Below are 19,983 nucleotides of genomic sequence, written 5' to 3'. Positions count from 1 at the left end.
TAGGACACTATTACAATATCATACAAAGGTGATGAGAGCCTAATGAAGATAGCAGCAATAGGGATGGAGAAAAGGGGATGTATATAAAAAGATATAGGGATAGAATCAATAGTATTTGGCCAGTATAAGGCAAGGTTAAGAGAGTGCAAAAGTAATGGAAATTCCAGGCATGGCCAACAGAATAAATGATGACATAATTAACTAGAATAAGTTTCCCACTCTTCCCAAATGATGAGTTCAATTTGGGGAATGTTGATTTAGAGGCACCTTCAGGGTCTGTGGTCAATTGTTTCTATGGGTTGAAAGCTCAGCTGGAAAGTCTAATTTAGATTTAGCAGTCATCAGTGTATTAATGCTTACTTAAGCCTTCTTCATAGATGATATCACATATATGGAGTGTGATGAGAATAAAAGAGGGTTAAAGACAGAATCCTGGGGATCAATATCTGAGAGATGGGTGAAGAGGAAAAATCTGAAAAAGAGACTAAAAAGAAAAGAGAGAGAGAGAGAGAGGGAGAGAGAGACTGAAAAGGAGCAACCAGGCTGAAAGAAGGAAAACAGTGGACTTGGGTAAACAAGAAGAGTTCCAAAAAAGAGGCCATATCTGGCAGAGGCAAATACCACCGAGATATTTTTTTTTTAAAGTAACATTTATTTTATTTATTTTTTTTACCTGCTAAATCCCATTTTATTTTTTTTTATTTTTTTATATATGAAATTTATTGACAAATTGGTTTCCATACAACACCCAGTGCTCATCCCAAAAGGTGTACCACCGAGATATTAAGACAAAGACTGAGTTGGTGGGAATGTAAGTTGGTACAGCCACAGTGGAAAACAGTATTAAAGTTCCTCAAGACATTAATATCATAGGATCCAGCCATTCTACTTCTGGGTATATACCCCCAAATGAAAGCAATCTGAAGAGATAGATAGATGGCACTCCTATGTTTATTGCAGCATTATTTACAATAGCCAAGATAATAGAAGCAACTTAAATGTCCATCAATAGATGAATATCTATCTATCTATCTATCTATCGAAATCTTACTCAGCTGTAAAAAAGAATGAAACCATTTGCAACAACATGAATGGACCTAGAGGGTATACTTCTAAATGAAATAAGTCAGACAGAGAAATACAAATATCATATGACTTCACTTATTTGTGCAATCTAAAAAACAAAACAAACAAACAAACCAGAAACAGACTCATAGATAGTGAAAACAGACTGTTGGTTACTGGAGTTGTGAGAGCTTGCGGCCAGATAAAATAGGTGAAGGGGATTAAGAGATACAAACTTTGAGTTATAAAATAAACCATGCTGATGTAATGTACAGCATAAAAAATATAGTCAATAATATTGTAATAACTTTGTAAGGTGACAGATGGTAACTAGACTTATCATGGGGATAATTTTGTAATGTGTAAAAATATTGAATCACTATGATGTACACCTGAAACTAATAGGATATTGTATGTCAATTATACTTCAATAAATATACTGTAATACATATTTGACAGTTGCTAAGAGAGTGGATCTTAAAATTTTTTCTCACAAGAAACAATGTAACTCTGTATGGTGGTGGATGTTAACTAGACTCATTGTGGCAATCGTTTTCCAATGTATACAAATATCAAATCAATATGTTGTAAACTTGAAACTCATATAATGTTTTTCAATTATATATCAGTAAAAAAAATAAGTAACCACTCAATTTATCTCAGTTTACTAACCAAGAGGATATTGGTCATCTTGGTCTAAGGCAGAAGTAGATGGTAGTGGATCGAGGAGTGAATAAGAGGTGAAGAATTATTGACATAGTCTTTCCAAAAGCTTGATTGTAATAGCAGTATGAAGTGGAAGATGGAGGAAGATTGTTTTTTAAGGTGGTGGCAGTTTGAGGATACATATACATTTGGGGAAAAGGGGCACTGTGGAAGGAGAGGTTAGTATTAAAGGACAAAAGAAAAATAATGAATGGACTGAGATGCTGAAGCAGTGGGAGGAGGTGGTGAGCAGAGGGTTTCACTGTAGATGGGAGAAAGGCCCCTCTTCCACTGAAACAAGATGGGCTGGAACAGAGAAGAGGTACAGTGGGTATGGGTGAACCTGCTTCTAAGAGGAAAGCAGGAAAACACACTTCTCTCTAATGGCCCTGTTTTCTTAGTGAGACTATTTGCTGAGAGTAAGGATGGAGATGTGAGGCAGGGTTTTGTACATTGTTGGAGGAATAATGGACCATGCTGGTTTAGCTCATGAAGAACACAACTTGCTAAAACACACACACACACACACACACACACACACACACACACCTTACTGCCAGTTACTAAGGGAGTCATTAAGGGCCCGCCTGTGGTTGAAGACCAATTTATTCTGTGGCAGTAATTTATACGTGTGTGTGTGTGTGTGTGTGTGTGTGTGTGTGTGTATGTGTGTGTGTTTTCTAGCAGTACTCAACCACCAGGCTATATAGACTTTAAACAATTTGAATGTTTGCATCAAACCTCTTTGAGAATGCATTAGTTGAGTGAGACAGAAGAGCTAATGCTAACATTTATTGGGTACTCTTGGACACGGCAATCTCTCTCGAAACATGTCTGTAAAATGTCCTTGTCTGTAAGATGGGACTAAATAGTACTTGTCTCACTGGTACTTGTTGGAAGAATTACATGAAATATTAGTGTTCCTCAGATTGTTTACCATGACCTCCAGTAAGAAATGGGTAGCCTTATTGTGAGGATTAAATGAATATCTGAAAGTTCACAATGCCTTTCCCAAAATATCTGGGGACTTAATGTGTTTCAAAATTCTGAATTTGGGGGATTTGAGGAAAGTAATATGATGACCAGAACACATATTACATAACACCCCATCAGGGCTTAGAAAAGTATCCAAAATCAAACATTAATCTTTCTACAGCCAAACATAATTAATATTCACACAAACCACAAATGAAGACTCTTAATAGCCTCCCAAGAGTTTCAGGTCAGATTATGCCACCGAAAGAATTCAGGTCAGATTTTTCCTCAAATGTATATTTTTGTCAAGTTTTTATTTAAATTCCAACTAATGGACATACAGTGCAGTATTAGTTTCAGGTATAGAATTTAGTGATTCATCACTTCCATAAAATGCCCAGTGCTCATCACAATATCAAACACATTTTTTTTAAGCTTTGGGTTTTTTTTAGAATTTTTTGGATTTTGGAATTGTGGATATGAAATTGCAGTTATAGATACAATCTTTACAAAGTACCCAGCACATAATAATTATTGGTTATTATTACTGGCATTTCACTTTTAAAATGATGGCTATAACCCACAAATGGGATTTCATGTGACCCACACTCTAAGAAATGCTAACATACAAATGTTTAGCCTGGTCCCTGGTACACACTAGGCTTTCAACATGTTGCAGGGAAAAATTACCATTTTATATTTGTATAATATTTTAAGTTTCAATCATTCTTTTTAAGCATGTAGTTGCTATTCATCTTCACAGTAACTTTATCCAAAATAATCTGAATGGTTTAACTTTCCTCTTCATTTAAATGGTAGTTTCATGTCTCAGTGCTTTTATGATGAACAGAAGGAATGTAAATAATGACAAACACATCTTCCTATGGCATTTATACCTTGACACCTAAAGTGCTTTCTAACTTTTCTTTAATTACTTTATGTGAAAGAATTTTGTTGCATAGATAAACAAGCAGAACCAAGAGATCAAGCCATTTGTCTTAGGTTATAAAATACACTATTTCTACATAGACTGTGTCCAATAGACTATACAGCTATTTGAAAGTTGTACTTTCAAAGCATATTATTCAGTCCTTAAAATGAGCTAAAGACAAGTTTCTCTAAAGTCGCCTTATAATCTTTGTGTTTTATTTTTTCAGTGCTCTTGGAGACATTAAAATAGCTGAAGTAAATGTCAAGGGTTTATTCGTGAAGCTCATTAACTCTTCCCTTGACAAAGAACTGGAGATTGGAGGATATATTCTCCAGCAAAATGTGAATGGACAAACAGTCTCTTTGTACCGCTTCCTTCCAAATATCATAATGCAGGCCAATCACACAGTAACAGTGAGTGCCAGATATAAATGCTGTGATGCTCTGAACTAGAATTGTACAGGAAAAACTCATCTACCCAGCCAGACTGGCTCAGCACCAGTTGTTTCTTCATCATTTTATCTCTACGTAAAATGTGGTTTCTCGTTGTTGTTGGTTATTTGTGCCACTTTGTCCATCCCTGGATGTAAATCAACACCCGTAATTCAATGTCCATTGCTTTCCTCAATTTGGTGTACAATACCTTTTGTTTTTATGATTTCACTATTAAAATGAAATACTTAGGTTCCCAAAACTAAGCAAACATAATCCTTAAAAGCAAAGAGATTGTTTGCTTAGAGAACAGGTAATTAGTTGATGCTGGAAGGTTTCCTTTCTTTTTTGTGCTTTCCTTTAAGTCATGTACAGTAGCTTGGTTTACACAGCTGATATTATATATTATGCAGTCATATTTTAAAACCTCATTGTTCAAAATGACACATTTCAATGACCCCCTGACATATACAAAACTATGTGAAGCTGCAATGGCATTTGTCATTAACAAACCATTTTTCTTATAGGTATGGGCAGCTGCATCTGAAGCAAAGCATCAGCCACCATCAGATTTTCTTTGGAGAGAACAAAAAATGTTTAAAACAAGCCCAGATTGTACAACAATTCTGTGCAAACCTAATGGTGAAGTCAGTGTCTGATTCTCAACAATAGCTTTTAAAAGAATGCATAGCTCTCCTTAGGTTCCCCTTCTCCTCTTAGCTGACTCAATTATTTTCCATCCTTAAGAGCTCGGATAGAACCATCACCAACTGCAATAACATGTCAGGCAAATCAACAGCATCCTCTTCCCAGGGCCAAAATGCCAAAGAGCTACTTACAAGTTGGCAAAAATAATTTTCATAGCCCATATTTATAAGAAGTTACTTCAAATTTTAGAATCAGGGATGGATTTTATTTATGATATTTAGGCCAAAGAGTGGAATAAGAAAGGAAAGTACTACATAGAGACCTTTTCTATTCACTTATTCATTTCTCAGTTATTTGTTGAGATTATTGTCCATTCCAATGGCTGTAATAAGTGCTGAGAATATAACATAGAGTAGGATATGATATCTGCTCTTAAGATATTAATATTCTAATGAAAGAATCTATAGTCTAATTTGTAACAACTATAATTTAAATCAACTTCACCATAAATTAAGTGTATTAGTAATAATTTTAGGTAACTTATTCCCAGTATTTGACAATTTTATATTTTCACTCTACCTTTTCCTTAGCATAATAGTAGCGTTAGTATATGCCCAAAAACACACTAATAAAGTTGAAAGCTATCTTTGTTTACAACAAAAAAGTTAATCTTTTTGCAAAAACATTATTTTAATTTTTCTTAAAAAATCTTTTTTTTCTTACCCCCAGTCTAACTTACTATGTCATATAACTACTAACCCAGATAATATGTTAATTGGAATCTATCCCTTTGATTGTCTTTCTTGCTACATTATACCTCATTCTTAGATTGTACTCTCTCTTTTGAGTAGACTTGCTAATTTATTTTTTTTTTAAATTTTTTTTCAACGTTTATTTATTTTTGGGACAGAGAGAGACAGAGCATGAACGGGGGAGGGGCAGAGAGAGAGGGAGACACAGAACCGGAAGCAGGCTCCAGGCTCTGAGCCATCAGCCCAGAGCCCCACGCGGGGCTCGAACTCACGGACCGTGAGATCGTGACCTGGCTGAAGTCGGACGCTGAACCGACTGCGCCACCCAGGCGCCCCAGACTTGCTAATTTATTAAGAGCCATTTAATGTCTTTCTGTAATAACAGCAGTTGTTAGATAGGGAGACCACTCATTAGCTGTAATTTTGAAGCATTTACTCACTTACCTTTAGATCTTTCAGCGGGCTAAAACTGAATTTTGTAATACTTCTAATGATTCTCATTGATGGGAAAAATAGGTGATATAATCTAAGTTATTTACTCAGCCTTGTAAAAAATCATTGGCAGATTATGATTAAGGCATTTCTGTTTCAGATTTTTCATCACATTTATCCACCCATTTATTTGTTCTGCAAACACATTTGGGGTTTCTACTTTGTGTGTACACTGTTCCCAGACACTAAGTGTTGAACGAGAGACCAGATCTCTGAGCTCCTGGAATGCCTATTTGAGTAAATTGTCCTTCCCTGAAATGAAATTAGTCTTTGTACTTACACTGCTCCTTTTACTCTGATTTGAACTACACAACTACTTACAACTGCTTTTTGCACAGTTCTTTATAGTTAATGAAATTTAGTAGCTTAACTGAACCTCACAACACCCTCATATAACAATTCCCTACCACCATCCTCCCCATTTCACATATGAGGACACAGTCCAAGATAATAAGCAACTAATCTGTCTGAGGTTATGCAGTTTGTAAGTTTTAGAATTGGAAACTAAGGCCAGGATGTCTTATTACATCCTCACTGTGTGTTTTATTAATTCACCCATAGTAAGTGAGTGGCATCAAATTGTTTGACTTTGAAATTTTACTGCAATAAGCCTATGACATTTAAAAAAATCTATCCAACTCCATCGGTAGTTGACATTAATGAATCATTTTTGTTAGGCTGTCGCCTGGTACACTCCTATTCACTGGAAACAAGTGTGGGAGAAATTAGAGACTGACATTGAATTTGACAGATGCTCAATAGTAAGTCCAACGTCTCGAAGACACATATTTCATTGGCCAACAGCTATATCTACAACTAAAGAAAAACAAGACAAGTCTAATAAGGATACCTCAAAAAATCAGATGGAACAAGTTAGAGTTTTTCTTAAAAGGTAAAAGTTGTTTGGATTTTTAAAAAAAATTTTTTAACTGAACAAGTAGGAATGACTGAGTGACAAGTAGAGACATGATGAATAGGTAAATCAATAATGACAAAAAAAATCCTATTTCAAATAGAATGATAAAAACCATAATACTATTTGTGTTTTGTGAAAAACACAGAGAAAGCAGGGTTATAGTCATGGGACAGTAAAGGCTGGTGACTTCCGCTAGGCAATATCGAGACCCCTCCGGCCATTTCACTTCTTAGTGGCAATGCTGTTAGAGGCAAGGCTGTGGAGAGGTGAAGAGATGAAGTTATCACCATGTCTTTAGCAGTGCTTCGGTGGAGGGAATAGTGAATCATCTAGGAATTTCATCTTGGATCAAAAGTTGCCTTGTGGCTTAACGTAAGAATTTGTTACACATGTGTGGGCAAATACTTCTGATGTGATAAAAGCACTGCCCACATGGTCTTAAAAAACGTGGTCTTGAAACATGCTTTCACTTTAATTGAGGTTCATTGATAATGAACTATGATGATCCCTTTTTGGTTCACTTTGGACTTAATTTTTTTTTACAGAGAAAAAGAAAACCCACCAACCCTTTTTCCTAATAGCAGTCCTTGGTGCCACAGTCCCAATGTCCCTGCACATCCCTACTGTCCTCTGATTGAACCTCACAATACTAGCATGGCTGGAAGCAGCTTAGATAGACAGCCTAGGCCTCAGTCATCTGGGTCTGATCCAGCCCAGGTAAGGCAAAGTACTTATTCCACTGGAGAGTTAAGAGATGTGGGTGGGAGGAGGAAGAGAGAGGAGGAAGGAGGAGAGAGAAAGAGGGAAGGAGACCTGGTGAAAGGGGTTAAGTGATAAAATTCACTAAGTACTAAAAACTATTTGGGGCATTTGGGTGGCTCACTCAGCTGAGCATCTGACTCTAGGTTTTAGATCAGGTCATGATCTCATGGCTTGTCGGTTTGAGACCTACATAGGGCTCCACAGTGACAGCATGGAGCCTGGTTGGGATTCTCTCTCGCTCACTCTCTCTCTCTGCCCATTCCCCACTCACTCTCTCTGTTTCTCTCTCAAAATAAACAAACTTAAACATAAATAAATAAATAAATACTATTCATTTCTTCAAGTGTAGATGGCTCCTAAAGCAAGTATCATAAATCATTCACTTACATTTGCTTTAGCACAGTGTCTTCTACTGTTCTCAATATCTATTGAATAATGATTTGCTATAATGATTTGCAAACTTTTAATTAGTAGAGGGATGCTTTTTTAAATGAAATATTGGGCAGACTCAATATATAAAATGTTACAAGGAAACCTGTCCAAATTGAAGAAAAGGTAGCAATTCCCACTGCCCACTATACCCTTCTTCCCTCCCATCTTCCCTGGCTTCTTCTCTCCTTCCCTGTGATCTTTGAGGTACCTTTCTGGAATCATAGAATTCTATACCATAGTATGAAAACCACTGTGTGAGTATACTAACACATAATTGGAAGTAGTACCCCCAAAATAGTAACTTTTAGAAGTGGAATGATAAAAATTATGTAAATTCCTGAATATATTAAATTTCATAAAATTAATACCCTACATCTTTGTGCTTGACTTTCTTCATCCATCAAGTAAGAGATTTGGAAATTTAAAGAGCTCTTTAGCAATAATTTATACATATAATTTTTATGTATAATACACACAGACACACACTTTTAGTGCATTACAACTTAGATTTGAGATTCATAAGAAGAACACGAATTATGTTTTTCTCCAAATAATGATAGTAGACACTATTTTACCCATTCTAGACAACTTGTTTCTCAAAGAAATTTGGCTTCAAATTTTCTTTCTTTAATCTTTTTATTCAACTATAATTAACATAAATTTTATTGTATTTCAAATGTACAATATTATTATTTAAATCTCTGTGCATCACTCAGTGCCCATCACGATTACTGTACTCATAATCCCCTTCACATATTTCATCCATCTCCCCACCCACCTCCTCTCTGGCGACCACCAGTTTGTTCTGTATATTCAAGAGTATGTTCATGAACAGACGTTACTCCAAAGAAGACATACATACAGATGGCCAACGTGAAAAGATACTCCATATCATCCATCATCAGGGTTATGCAAATCAAAACCACAATGAGATATCACCTCACACTTGGCAGAAGGACTAAACTTAAAAACTCAAGAAACAAGTGTTTTGAAGATGTGGAGAAAAAGGAACAAAACAAATGGACAAGGAGAAAAAACAGGCAAACCAAAACATAGACTCTTAACTATAGAAAACAAACAGATGGTTACCAGAGGAAAGGTGGGCAGGGAGATGGGTGAAATAGGTGAAGGGGATTAAGAATACTCTTACCTTGATGAGCACTGAGTAATATATTGAACTGAAATTAATTAACACTGTATGTTAACTACACTGGCATTCTAATAATTTTTTTAAAAAGAATATTTTAAAAGATCTATAAGAATTTAGATCTAAAAGATCTAAAAAGATCTAAATCTTCTTTTAAAAGAATCTTTCTGTCTCTTTTATTCCTTGTTCACATGTTTTGTTTCTTAAATTCCACATCTGAGTGAAATAATATGGTATTTGTCTTTCACTGACTGACTTATTTCACTTAGCATTATACCCTATAGATCCATCCATGTTGTTTCTCCAAATGGTCAGATTTTATTCATTTTTAAGGCTGAGTCATATTCCATTGTATATATATACCATTTCTTCTTTATTCATTCACCTATACATGGACCCTTGGGTTGCTTCTAAATCTTGGCTATTGTAAATAATGCTACAATAGACATAAGGGCGCATATCTTTTTGAATTAGTGTTTTTGTTCTCTTTGGGTAAATATCCAGTAGTATTTTCACTATGGTGATCATATGGTAATTCTATTTTCAATTTTTTGAGGAAATTCTATACTATTTTTCACAGTGGCTGCACCAATTTGCATTCCTTCCAACAGTGCACAAGGGTTCCTTTTTCTCCACATCCTCACCAATGCTTGTTATTTCTTGTCTTTTTTTATTTTAGCCATTCTGACAAGTGTGAGGTGATATTTCATTGTGGTTTTCATTTGCATTTCCCTGATAATTAGTGATGTTGAGTATCTTTTCATGTATCTGTTGGCTATCTGTATATCTTCTTTGGAGAAATGTATATTCATGTCCTCTCTCCATTTTTCAGTTGGGTTATTTGTTTCTTTGGTATTCAATTGTATAAGTTATTTTTTTCAAGTTTTTATTTAAATTCCAGATAGTTCACATTCAGTGTAAGATTAGTTTTGGGTGTAGAATTTAGTGATTCATCACTTACTTACAAAACCCAGTGCTCATTCCAAGTGCCCTCCTTAATAACCATCACCCATTTAACCCATTCCCCCACCCATTTCCCCTCATTTGTTCTCTAAAGTTGAATCTGTTTTCCAGTTTGCATCTCTTTATTTTCCCCTATGTTCATCTGTTTTGTTTCTTAAATTCCACATAAGAATGAAATCATATGGTATTTGTCTTTCTCGGTCTTTCACTTAGCATAATACACTGTAGCTCCATCCACCACGTTTCAAAAGGCAAGATTTTATTATTTTTATGGCTAATATTCCTGTGTGTGTGTGTGTGTGTGTGTGTGTGTGTGTGGCACATCTTCTTTATCCATTCATCAGTTGATGGGCACTGGGGCTCTTTCCATAATTTAGCTATTGTTTATAAAGCTGCTGTAAACATTGGGGTGCATGTGTCCCTTCGAATCAATATTTTTGTCTCCTTTGGGTAAATACTTAATAGTACACTTGCTGGATCATAGGGTAGTTCTATTTTTAACTTTGTGAGGAACCTCCATACTGTTCTTCAGAGTGACTGCACCAGTTTGCATTCCTACCAACAGTGAAAGAGGATTCCCCTTTCTCCACATCCTCACCACAGCTTTGTTTCCTGTGTTGTTAATTTTAGCCATTCTGACAGGTGTGAGGTGAAGTCTTATTGGAGTTTTGATTTGTATTTCCCTGATGATGAGTAATGTTAAGCATCTTTTCATGTGTCTGCTAGCCACCTGTGTGTCTTTTTTGGAAAAATGTCTATTCATGTCTTCTGCCAATTTTTAACTGGATTATTTGGTTTTGGGATGTTGAGTTTTATAAGTTCTTTATATATTTTGGATACTAACCCTTTATCAGATAAGTAAGATGTTAAAGTCCCCTAATATTATTATATTACTATTAATTACTTTCTTTATGCGTATGTTATTAGCTGCTTTATGTGTTTGGCTGCTCTCATGCTGGGTGCATAAATATTTATGATTATTATGTCTTCTTGTTAAATTGTTCCCTTTATGATTATATAGTGTCTTTCTTTGTCTTCTGTTGTAGTGTTTGTTTTAAAGGCTAATTTGTCTGATATGTATTGCTACCCCAGCTTTCTTTTCACCTCCATTTGCATGATAAATGCTTTTCAATCCCTTCACTTAAAAAACATTTTTTAACATTTATTTATTTTTGAGAGACAGAGATAGAGCACAAGCAGGGGAGGGGCAGAGAGAGAGGGAGACACAGAATCAAAGGCAGGCTCCCAGCTCTGAACCACCAGCACAAAGACTGATGTGGGGCTCAAACCCACGAACTGTGAGATCATGACCTGAGCCAAAGTTGGATGCTTAACCAACTGAGCCACGCACGTGCCCCTCAATCTCTTCACTTTTAATCTGCATGTGTCTTTAGGTCTGAAATGAATCTCTTATAGGCAGCATATAGATGGGTATTGCTTTTTTATCCATTCCATCACCCTATGTCTTTTGACTGGAACATTTAGTCCATTTACATTCAAAATAATTAGTGATAGGTATGTGTATTTATTGCCATTATGTTACTTGTTTTATGGTTGTTTTGTAGTTCTCTGTTACTTTCTTCTCTTGCTCTCTTCTTTCACAGTTTGCTGGCTTTTTTTAAAGTTTATGTATTTATTTTGAGAGAGAGAGAGCACACATGAGTTGTGGAGGGGCAGAGAGAGAAGGAGAGAGAGAATCCTAAACTTTCAGCACAGAGCCTGATGTGGGGCTTGAACCCATGAACCATGAGACCATGATCTGAGCTGAAAACAAGAATCGGATACTTAACTGACTGAGCCACCCAGGTGCCCCTGCTGGCTTTTTTAGTGATACGCTTGGATCCCTTTCTCCTTATTTTTTGCATATCTATGAATGATTTTTGATTTGTTATCACTATCAGGCTTATATATACCATCTTATGCATATATAGCAGTCTATATTAAGGTGACAGTCACTAAAGTCTCAACCCATTCTTTACTCCTCCTTCTCCCACATTTTAGGCATATGGTATTATATTTTACATCCTTTTATTTTGTTAATATCTTACCTGATTTTTATAGATACACTTAAATTTACTGCTTTTGTGCTTTCTACTTTTCTTACTCCTACTTATGGTCTTTCCTTTCCACTCAAATGTCCCCTTTAACATTTCTCGTTGGCCTGGTTTAGTGGTCATGTATTCCTTTAACTGTTGTTTGTATGGGAAACTCTTTAAGTATTTTTCTGTTATGTTAAGATGATAGCCTTCCTGGATAGAATATTCTTGGCTGTGGGTTTTTTTCATTCAGCACTTTGAACCTATCATGCCACTCCTTTCTAGCCTGCAAGGTCTCTGCTGAAAAGTCCACTGTTAGCCTTAAGGGCTTGTATGTAACTGTTTTCTTTTCTTTTTGGGCTTTTAACATTCTCTCTGTCTCACTACTTTTTGTCATTTTAATTACTATATGTCTTGGTGTGGACCTTCTTGGTTTGATTTTATTGGGGGCTCTCTGTTCCTCCTGGATCTGGATTTGTTTTCTTCCCCAAATTCAAGAAGTTTTCAGCTATTATTTTTCAAATTTTCTTCATTCATTCTCTTTTTTTTGGATCCCTATAATGCAAATATTACTTTTGATGGTGTCACTGAGTTCCCTATGTCTATTTTCATTTTTTATTATTAGTTTTCTCTCCTGTTCAGCTTGATTGCTTTCCATTACTCTGTTTCCTAGGTCACTGATTCATTCTTCAGCTTCCTCTAGTCTATTGCTTATTCCATCTAGTGTAATTTTAACTTTGGTTATTGAGTTTTTCATCTCTGATTGGTTCTTTTTTGTTTTCTCTTTCTTTGTTGAGGGTCTTACTGATGTTTTCTACTCTTTTCTTCAGTCCAGTGAGTATCTTTGTGACCATTACTTTGATTATCTAGCAGGCATATTACTTATCTCGGTTTTATTTAGCTCCCATGCTCTGATTTTGTCCTGTTCTTTCATTTGGGACCTATTCCTCTGTCCCCTCAGTTTGTCTAACTCTCTGTGTATGTTTCTATATGTTAAGAAGATCAGGTACGCCTCCTGCTCTTGAAAGTAGTGGCCTTATGAAGAAGATGTCCTTTGAAGACCTGCAGTGCAGTGTTCCCTGTTACCAGAACCTGGCACTTCAGGAGTGCCTGCTAGGTTGTGTGTGCCCTACTATTGTGGCTGACTCACATTTGCCTTCATTCCAGTTATTTGCAATGACTCTCTGCTGTTTGTGGTCAGTGTTTGGTCTCTGTATTGTTAGTGGGCCAGTCTGGGGCCACCCTTGGGCTTGAGTTGAGTCAGACCAGTTGTATGCCAGCACTTCAGTAGCACTGAACTGCAAAGCTTTCTTTTGTGTTGCCCACTGAGAAGCTTTTGCTGGTAGTCGGAACCTGTAGTCAGTCCTGATATTTGCCCCCAGACTACCAGACTACTGTGGGCTTCAGTTGGACTGGTTTCTATCATTATCTTCCCCTGTCCCAGGAGTTACTTTGCAGTGGTCCTGGCCCCTGCTGGGGCTCTTTGTACACTGCAGGCTTGTGGCACCAGTTTGGATGGGCTCCAGCCAAGGGTATATTAGAGGAGATAGTCTACAGGAAAATGTGGGAGTAGACTGTGGTGCCTGCAAAGACCATCCTGGTCTGCTGTGGGAGGGGCCTTACAGCCACCTGGGAAAACTGCCAAGGTTCACCAGGTTGAAGGGGCAGATCTGCAGAAGCTCACAGGGACCTGGCATGCAGTATTAGTAGGGTTACCTCTGCTGTGGTAGGGGACCATTAGCCACTTTGGAGAACTCCTCCAGAGGCTGGGTGCAGGAGAAGGTCCATAGAAGAGCCCAGGAGTGAGGTATACTTTTAGTAAGCTAGGTGGAGTGTGTTGGCACTGCACTGGTTCCCACAGGTGTCTGTATATCTAGGCTGGGGGACAGGTGAGGGAAATGGCACCCACCAGGTCTTTTGTTCTTGGAGTAGTCGCCCAAAGATCCCTGCGTCTCTTGCACATACTCTGAGATTAGTAAATAAAATCTTCTTCTATATTTCAGGCATTTTTCAAACTGCTGCTTCTATACTATGTCTTAGCAGGGCTGTTTGCTGTGCTGTCCCTAAAAGAGCAGAGACTCCATCCTCCCAGCTCTCCCAGAGCTGAGTCACTGATTTTTAAAATTCCACTGATTGTTAGGCACCTGTGGTTTTCAAAGCCAAACGTTTGGCTCCCCATGTGGGTTCCCTGTGCCTGAGGTGCCTGGTATGGGGTCTGGTCCTCTCCCTGTCTCTATGCTGGTGGTATCCCTCCCTCCCTGGGACAATCCCATGGTTCCATTTGGCTCCCAACCATGTCTACATCCTTCCTACCCTCTTTGATATGGCCTCTTCTTTACATTGAGCTGTGGAGAGTCTGTTCTGCCAGTCTTCAGGTGGTTTTCTTGGTTATTTGCACTGATGTGAGTGTTATCTAGGTGTATCCATGGGACATGGTGAACTTAGGATACTCCTACTCTGCTATCTTCTGCAGAAGTCCTATACTATTTTCTTATGTTATTAAATTGACTAGGTTCTCTGGTATATTATGGAAGAGTTCCAGTAAACATGACCATCTTTGGCTTGTTTCTATTCTTGATAATAGTGTTTCTAAAGCAATAGCAGGATGTTTGCCAAAAGTTACCACTTATCATTTGGTCTGCTGAGAATTTATTCCCATAGGAATTAGCAGAAACATAGGGGAGCGTTCTGCATGGAAACTGGATGGAAATCACAAGATGCACAGAAGGTCCAGTTAACGTAGTGGATTAACAGATTATAAATGATTAAATAAGATATGAAACTCATTCTCTCCCACTGAATGTTCACAACAAAGTAGAACACACACACACACACACACACACACACACACTTGTATGAGGAAAGTATTCCTGATAACTATGGAGTTATGAGAGAGGGTTTCATCAAAGCCCCCTACCAGGAAAAAAAAGCCAAAAATTGTGAAGAGAATCTCCTTAAAAGTCCTTTCACCTGTCCTACAAGGGGTGTGGGGGCATCCACTGGCCCTTCACTTCAAATCTCTTTCCATAATCACTCTCATCTTCTCTTTTAGAAGCACAGTTCCTCCCATACCTTCAGAGATCACCACAACTTCTTTCAAAAGGCTGTCAAGATATCCTACCCTATCATAAGAGAAATCTGATGACAGATACTGAAATAATAAATTTTCATCTCATTATAAGTCCCATTAATATTCCCATTTCACAGCTAAAAAAGTAAGTGATAGAGCTAGAAAATTTCCCCTCTTTGAAATTTTTTAATACTATAAAATATATAAAGTTGCAACACAGTCCTCTTCCTACTTCAACTGAAAATGTTAATATGTTGTCATATCTGCATCAGCTATTTTCTGTTTTAAAATAAATAAGTATTACTTATAAAGCAGAATCCCCCTGTAGTTCCTTCTGTGGTCCTTGTCTCCTCCACCTCTCCCTGAAGCAATATACATGAACTTGGGTGTTGGTGTTGGTGGTGGTGCTTGTATTGTGTTGTTGTTCACCTCAAATCTAACTTGAAATTCTGAAATTTTTCTGCTATGAACTGTGGAAGCTCAGAAAACTTATCTGTTGCTACTAATGTGTCTTCCAAACCTAGAATACATCATTCCTTCTACAAAGAATATGTATTAAAGACATGTTATCAACAAAATTAAACTATTTCTTTACCTTAATAGAAGAATTGAAGGGACACTGAACAAAAGAAAGAGGGAGAGAATATTGACATCTGGGTAAAGCCCATACCATAAACAATTTACTCAAAAATGGCTGATTGCCTATAATAAATCATAGTGCTAAGCACCACAGACACAAAAATAAGGCACTCTCTTTCTGGGAAGAAAAACAAATAGTAAAGCAACAAACATAGTAAGGTAGTGACTTACAAATATTTTTGACCATAAACCACAGTAAGAAATATGGTTTACATCATTACTCAGTATACATATACACATGTACATGTGTAACTGACACAAAAGTTTCAAAAGGCAGTACTTAATTTTCTGAGTTGTTTGTATTTCCTACTGTATTCTATTTCATTTTTAAGTACCTGTCATGACCCTCTAAATTTACTTCATTACCAATAAATGGGACAGGATCTCTGTTCAAAAAACATTGTTTTAGAAACGTTTATAAAGTGACATGAAAGCAATTGAAAAGGCAACTCAAAGGAGATAGTATTTGAACTATGATATTGAAAGATGTATAGAAGCTATTCAAGTTTAAAAGAAAGTGGGCAAAGCATTCTGAATAAAAGAAATAGCATATTTTAAAAGCATATGGAGATAAAAATAAATTCTATGTGTCTAGAGAACAGTGAGAAATTGCATCCAACTGAAATATATGTTGAGATGTTAGTCTGGAAAGTTTGGTGGGGACTATAAAAGTCTTTGCACACCATTATGTGAAAGAGTTTGGACTGTATCAGATAGCTAGGAGGAGACACTGATGGTTTATAAGCAGGTGGCTCATATAGGTAGACCTATTTTTGAAAGAACTTTGAAAACTATATCAGAAATGATATGGAGTAGGAAAAATCTATACCTTCAGCCCAGCCCTCTATTCTGAACTCGATTCATGAGGCCAATTACCTATAATCTCCTGGATGCCCCATGAGTGTCTCATTCCCAACATTTACAAAATTTACCTCATCATCATCTCTCCCTTAAAGTTTGTCAATCCACTTTTTCCCCTTATCTCAGCAAATGCCATTCAGAACCCCAGGACTTGAGAATCTTTCTCTATTCCTTTTTTTCTCAACTCCCACCTATAATTAACCACAGAATCTTGTTTATTTATCTTAAATAACCTCTTCACTTTTCCTGCTTAAATATTTTCATTTTCTCTCCCAACATCCTCATGATGAAGTTCAAACTCATGAAATTACATAAGTATCTTGTAGCCTGACCCAGCCTATCTCAACATTCATCTTGCACTCTGTGTCTCAGCCAGCTTGAAGTTCCTTCAGTTCCTCCCGCATACCATAACTACCCCTAGGCCTTCACAAGTTCTGTCACTCCTCTCTTCACCTGGATAAATATTCTCCATTCTCAACATTTCCACTTATATGTAATTACCTCCAAAAAGCCCATCTTCTGGCCTCCACCAAATTAGTTTTATGTTCCTTATATGTATTCGCTTAGCATCCTATACTTCCCCTATCATACAAAGCCCTTATAGCACTCTACTATAAATTCTCTTTATCGCTGGACTATAAACTCTAAAAGGATAGAAATAACTTTTACACTGCTTACCTTGTCCCCTGCACTAAGCTTAGTGCATGACCCATAATAGTTGTTTAATACATGTTTTCTGAAGGACAGACAGAAATGGAGACACTGAAAGTTTTTAAGCAAGCATCTCATAGATTTAGATATATGTTTTAAAGAAAATTTTAGAAGCAATGCTGAAAATGTTGTGTTGTAGAAAATATTCCAAAAGCTAGAAAGGAAAGAATTGGGGGAAGAAATGAAAGGAAAGAAAAACAAACCAGATTATAAAAAGAGATTAGGAAAACGTAGGTCTAATAAAGTTGTAATTTGAGTTCCACAGGAAAAGAAGTGAAAGATTGGGGCAGAAGTAATATATAAATAAATAATGAAAAAAATTGTCAAAAATTGATGAAAGACACCAAGTCACAGAATCATGAAAAATAAATCCCAAGCAGCACAAATCCAAAGGGAACACCAATGTATATTATAATAAAACTTCAGAAATAACAGAAGTTAGAAGATGATGGAATGATATTGTCAATGTGTTATATACTAAAAGAACTACTAACCTAGAGTTCTATACCTAGCAAAAGTATACTTCAGAAAGTGAAGGTAAAATAAAGGCATTTTCAGGTAAACAAAACTAAGAGAATTCATCGACAGCAAATCCAAGGTCAGGAAATACTGATAGAAGTACTTCAAGAAGAAAGCAAGGATGTACAGAGATGAAGGACAAAATGAAGAAAAATGGAAAGAGTCAAAGATGGATAAACATAAATGAATATGCACTATACAAAACAATACAAATTGTCTTGTAGGGGTTAAAATTTATATAGAATTTAAATACATGACAACTATATTAGTTTTCTAGGGCTACTGTAACAAAGTACCACAAACTTAGAGGCTTAAAACAACAGAAATATATTCTCTCACAATTCTAGAGACCAGAAGTCTGAAATCACAGTGTTCATAAAGGCTATGCTCTCTGAAGGCTCTGGAGGATTATCTTTCCTTCCCTCTTCTTAGTTGGCAATCCTTGGTGGTCCTTGGCTTGTAGATGGCTTGTAGATGGCTTTTTAATGGCCTTCTCTCCTAAGTATCTGTGTCCATATTTCTCTCTTCTTATGAGGGCACCAGTTATTGGGTTACGGTCCCCCCTAATCTAGTATGACTTCATCTTACTTAACTACATTTGCAAGGACCCTATTTCCAAATAAGGTCACATACACAGGTTCCTGGGGTTAGGACTTCAACATATATTTTGGGGGGACACAATTTAATCTATAACAACAGCAATAATACATAATTTGGGAGGGGAGTAAATGGAATTAAAGTACTCTAAATTACATGTTTTGTCCAGTAAGTTGTAAAAATTATAATTTATAGTAGTCTTTAGTAAATCAAGGATTCAAGTTGTAATCTAGGATAGACACCAAAAGAATTATATAATAATGTCATGTTTATGGTCTGACATATGTCATAGTTTCATTATCATTCAGTCAAAATATATTCTAATTTCTAATGTGATTTCTTTGATATATGGATTATTTGGGGATAATACATCACAAATAAAGTGGGTTTATTTCAGAAATGCAAGGTTGGTTTGAGCTTTGAAAATTAATCAAGTCACCTTACATTTTAGAGATTAAAAAAAAATTTGATGTTTATTTTTGAGAGAGAGACAGATGAGTGGAAAAGGAGCAGAGAGAGAGTGGAAAAGGGGCAGAGAGAGAGGGAGACACAGAATGTGAAGCAGACCTCAGGCTCTGAGCTGTCAGCACAGAGCCCAATGTGGGGCTTGAGCCCACGAACCACAAGATCATGACCTGAGCTGAAGTTGGATGCCCAACTGATAAGCCACTCCGGTGCCCCATAACCTTATCATTTTAACAGAATAAAGAGGAAAATTATATAGCCATCTCAAAGATATAGAAAAAGCATTTGATAAAATTAAATAGCCACCCAGGAAGAAAGAACCTTAGAAAATTAGGACCAGAAAGAATTTTCTCAATCTGATAAATGTTATATATAAGAATCCTAAAGCAAATTGCCATAACTAATGGGGAAGATATGAAAGTTTTCTCTTTGAGATCCAGATAGACAAGAATTCTCTCTATGGCAGTTTCTGTTCAACATTACACTAGAAGTCTGGATGCAATAAGGCAAAAAAATATATCTGGATATACAAATATCCCATTACTTTATAATCTAGCAATTCCATTCCCAGGAATTTTATATGCCTAACAAATATATACATAAGTATACAAAAAAAATACAATAACGATCATAGCAACTGCATTTGTTTTTTAAATTTTTTTTTCCAACGTTTATTTATTTTTGGGACAGAGAGAGACAGAGCATGAACGGGGGAGGGGCAGAGAGAGAGGGAGACACAGAATCGGAAACAGGCTCCAGGCTCTGAGCCATCAGCCCAGAGCCCGACGCGGGGCTCGAACTCACGGACCGCGAGATCGTGACCTGGCTGAAGTCGGACGCTTAACCGACTGCGCCACCCAGGCGCC

The 19,983-nt window shown here is 36.7% G+C and overlaps 1 protein-coding gene across 1 annotated transcript in view; it reads left to right on the top strand.

Moving 5' to 3' along the window:
* LMNTD1 (lamin tail domain containing 1) overlaps positions 1 to 15,397 on the top strand; it is a 28,271-nt gene extending 12,874 nt beyond the window's left edge. The window contains exons 4-8 of the mRNA XM_047067068.1: positions 3,903 to 4,089; positions 4,635 to 4,754; positions 6,677 to 6,891; positions 7,461 to 7,632; positions 15,308 to 15,397. Of these exons, the coding sequence (XP_046923024.1) occupies positions 3,903 to 4,089; positions 4,635 to 4,754; positions 6,677 to 6,891; positions 7,461 to 7,632; positions 15,308 to 15,397 (784 nt within the window). The remainder of the gene's footprint in view (positions 1 to 3,902; positions 4,090 to 4,634; positions 4,755 to 6,676; positions 6,892 to 7,460; positions 7,633 to 15,307) is intronic.
* Positions 15,398 to 19,983: the final 4,586 nt, after the last annotated feature.

The sequence above is a fragment of the Lynx rufus genome, unplaced genomic scaffold (assembly GCF_022079265.1).
Source record: "Lynx rufus isolate CCGP_SWC_20201006 ecotype Redwood Valley unplaced genomic scaffold, mLynRuf1.p SCAF_7, whole genome shotgun sequence".
Classification (NCBI taxonomy): domain Eukaryota; kingdom Metazoa; phylum Chordata; class Mammalia; order Carnivora; family Felidae; genus Lynx; species Lynx rufus.
Note: the sequence above shows the minus strand (reverse complement) of the source record. Positions and strands in the feature narration are given on the sequence as shown.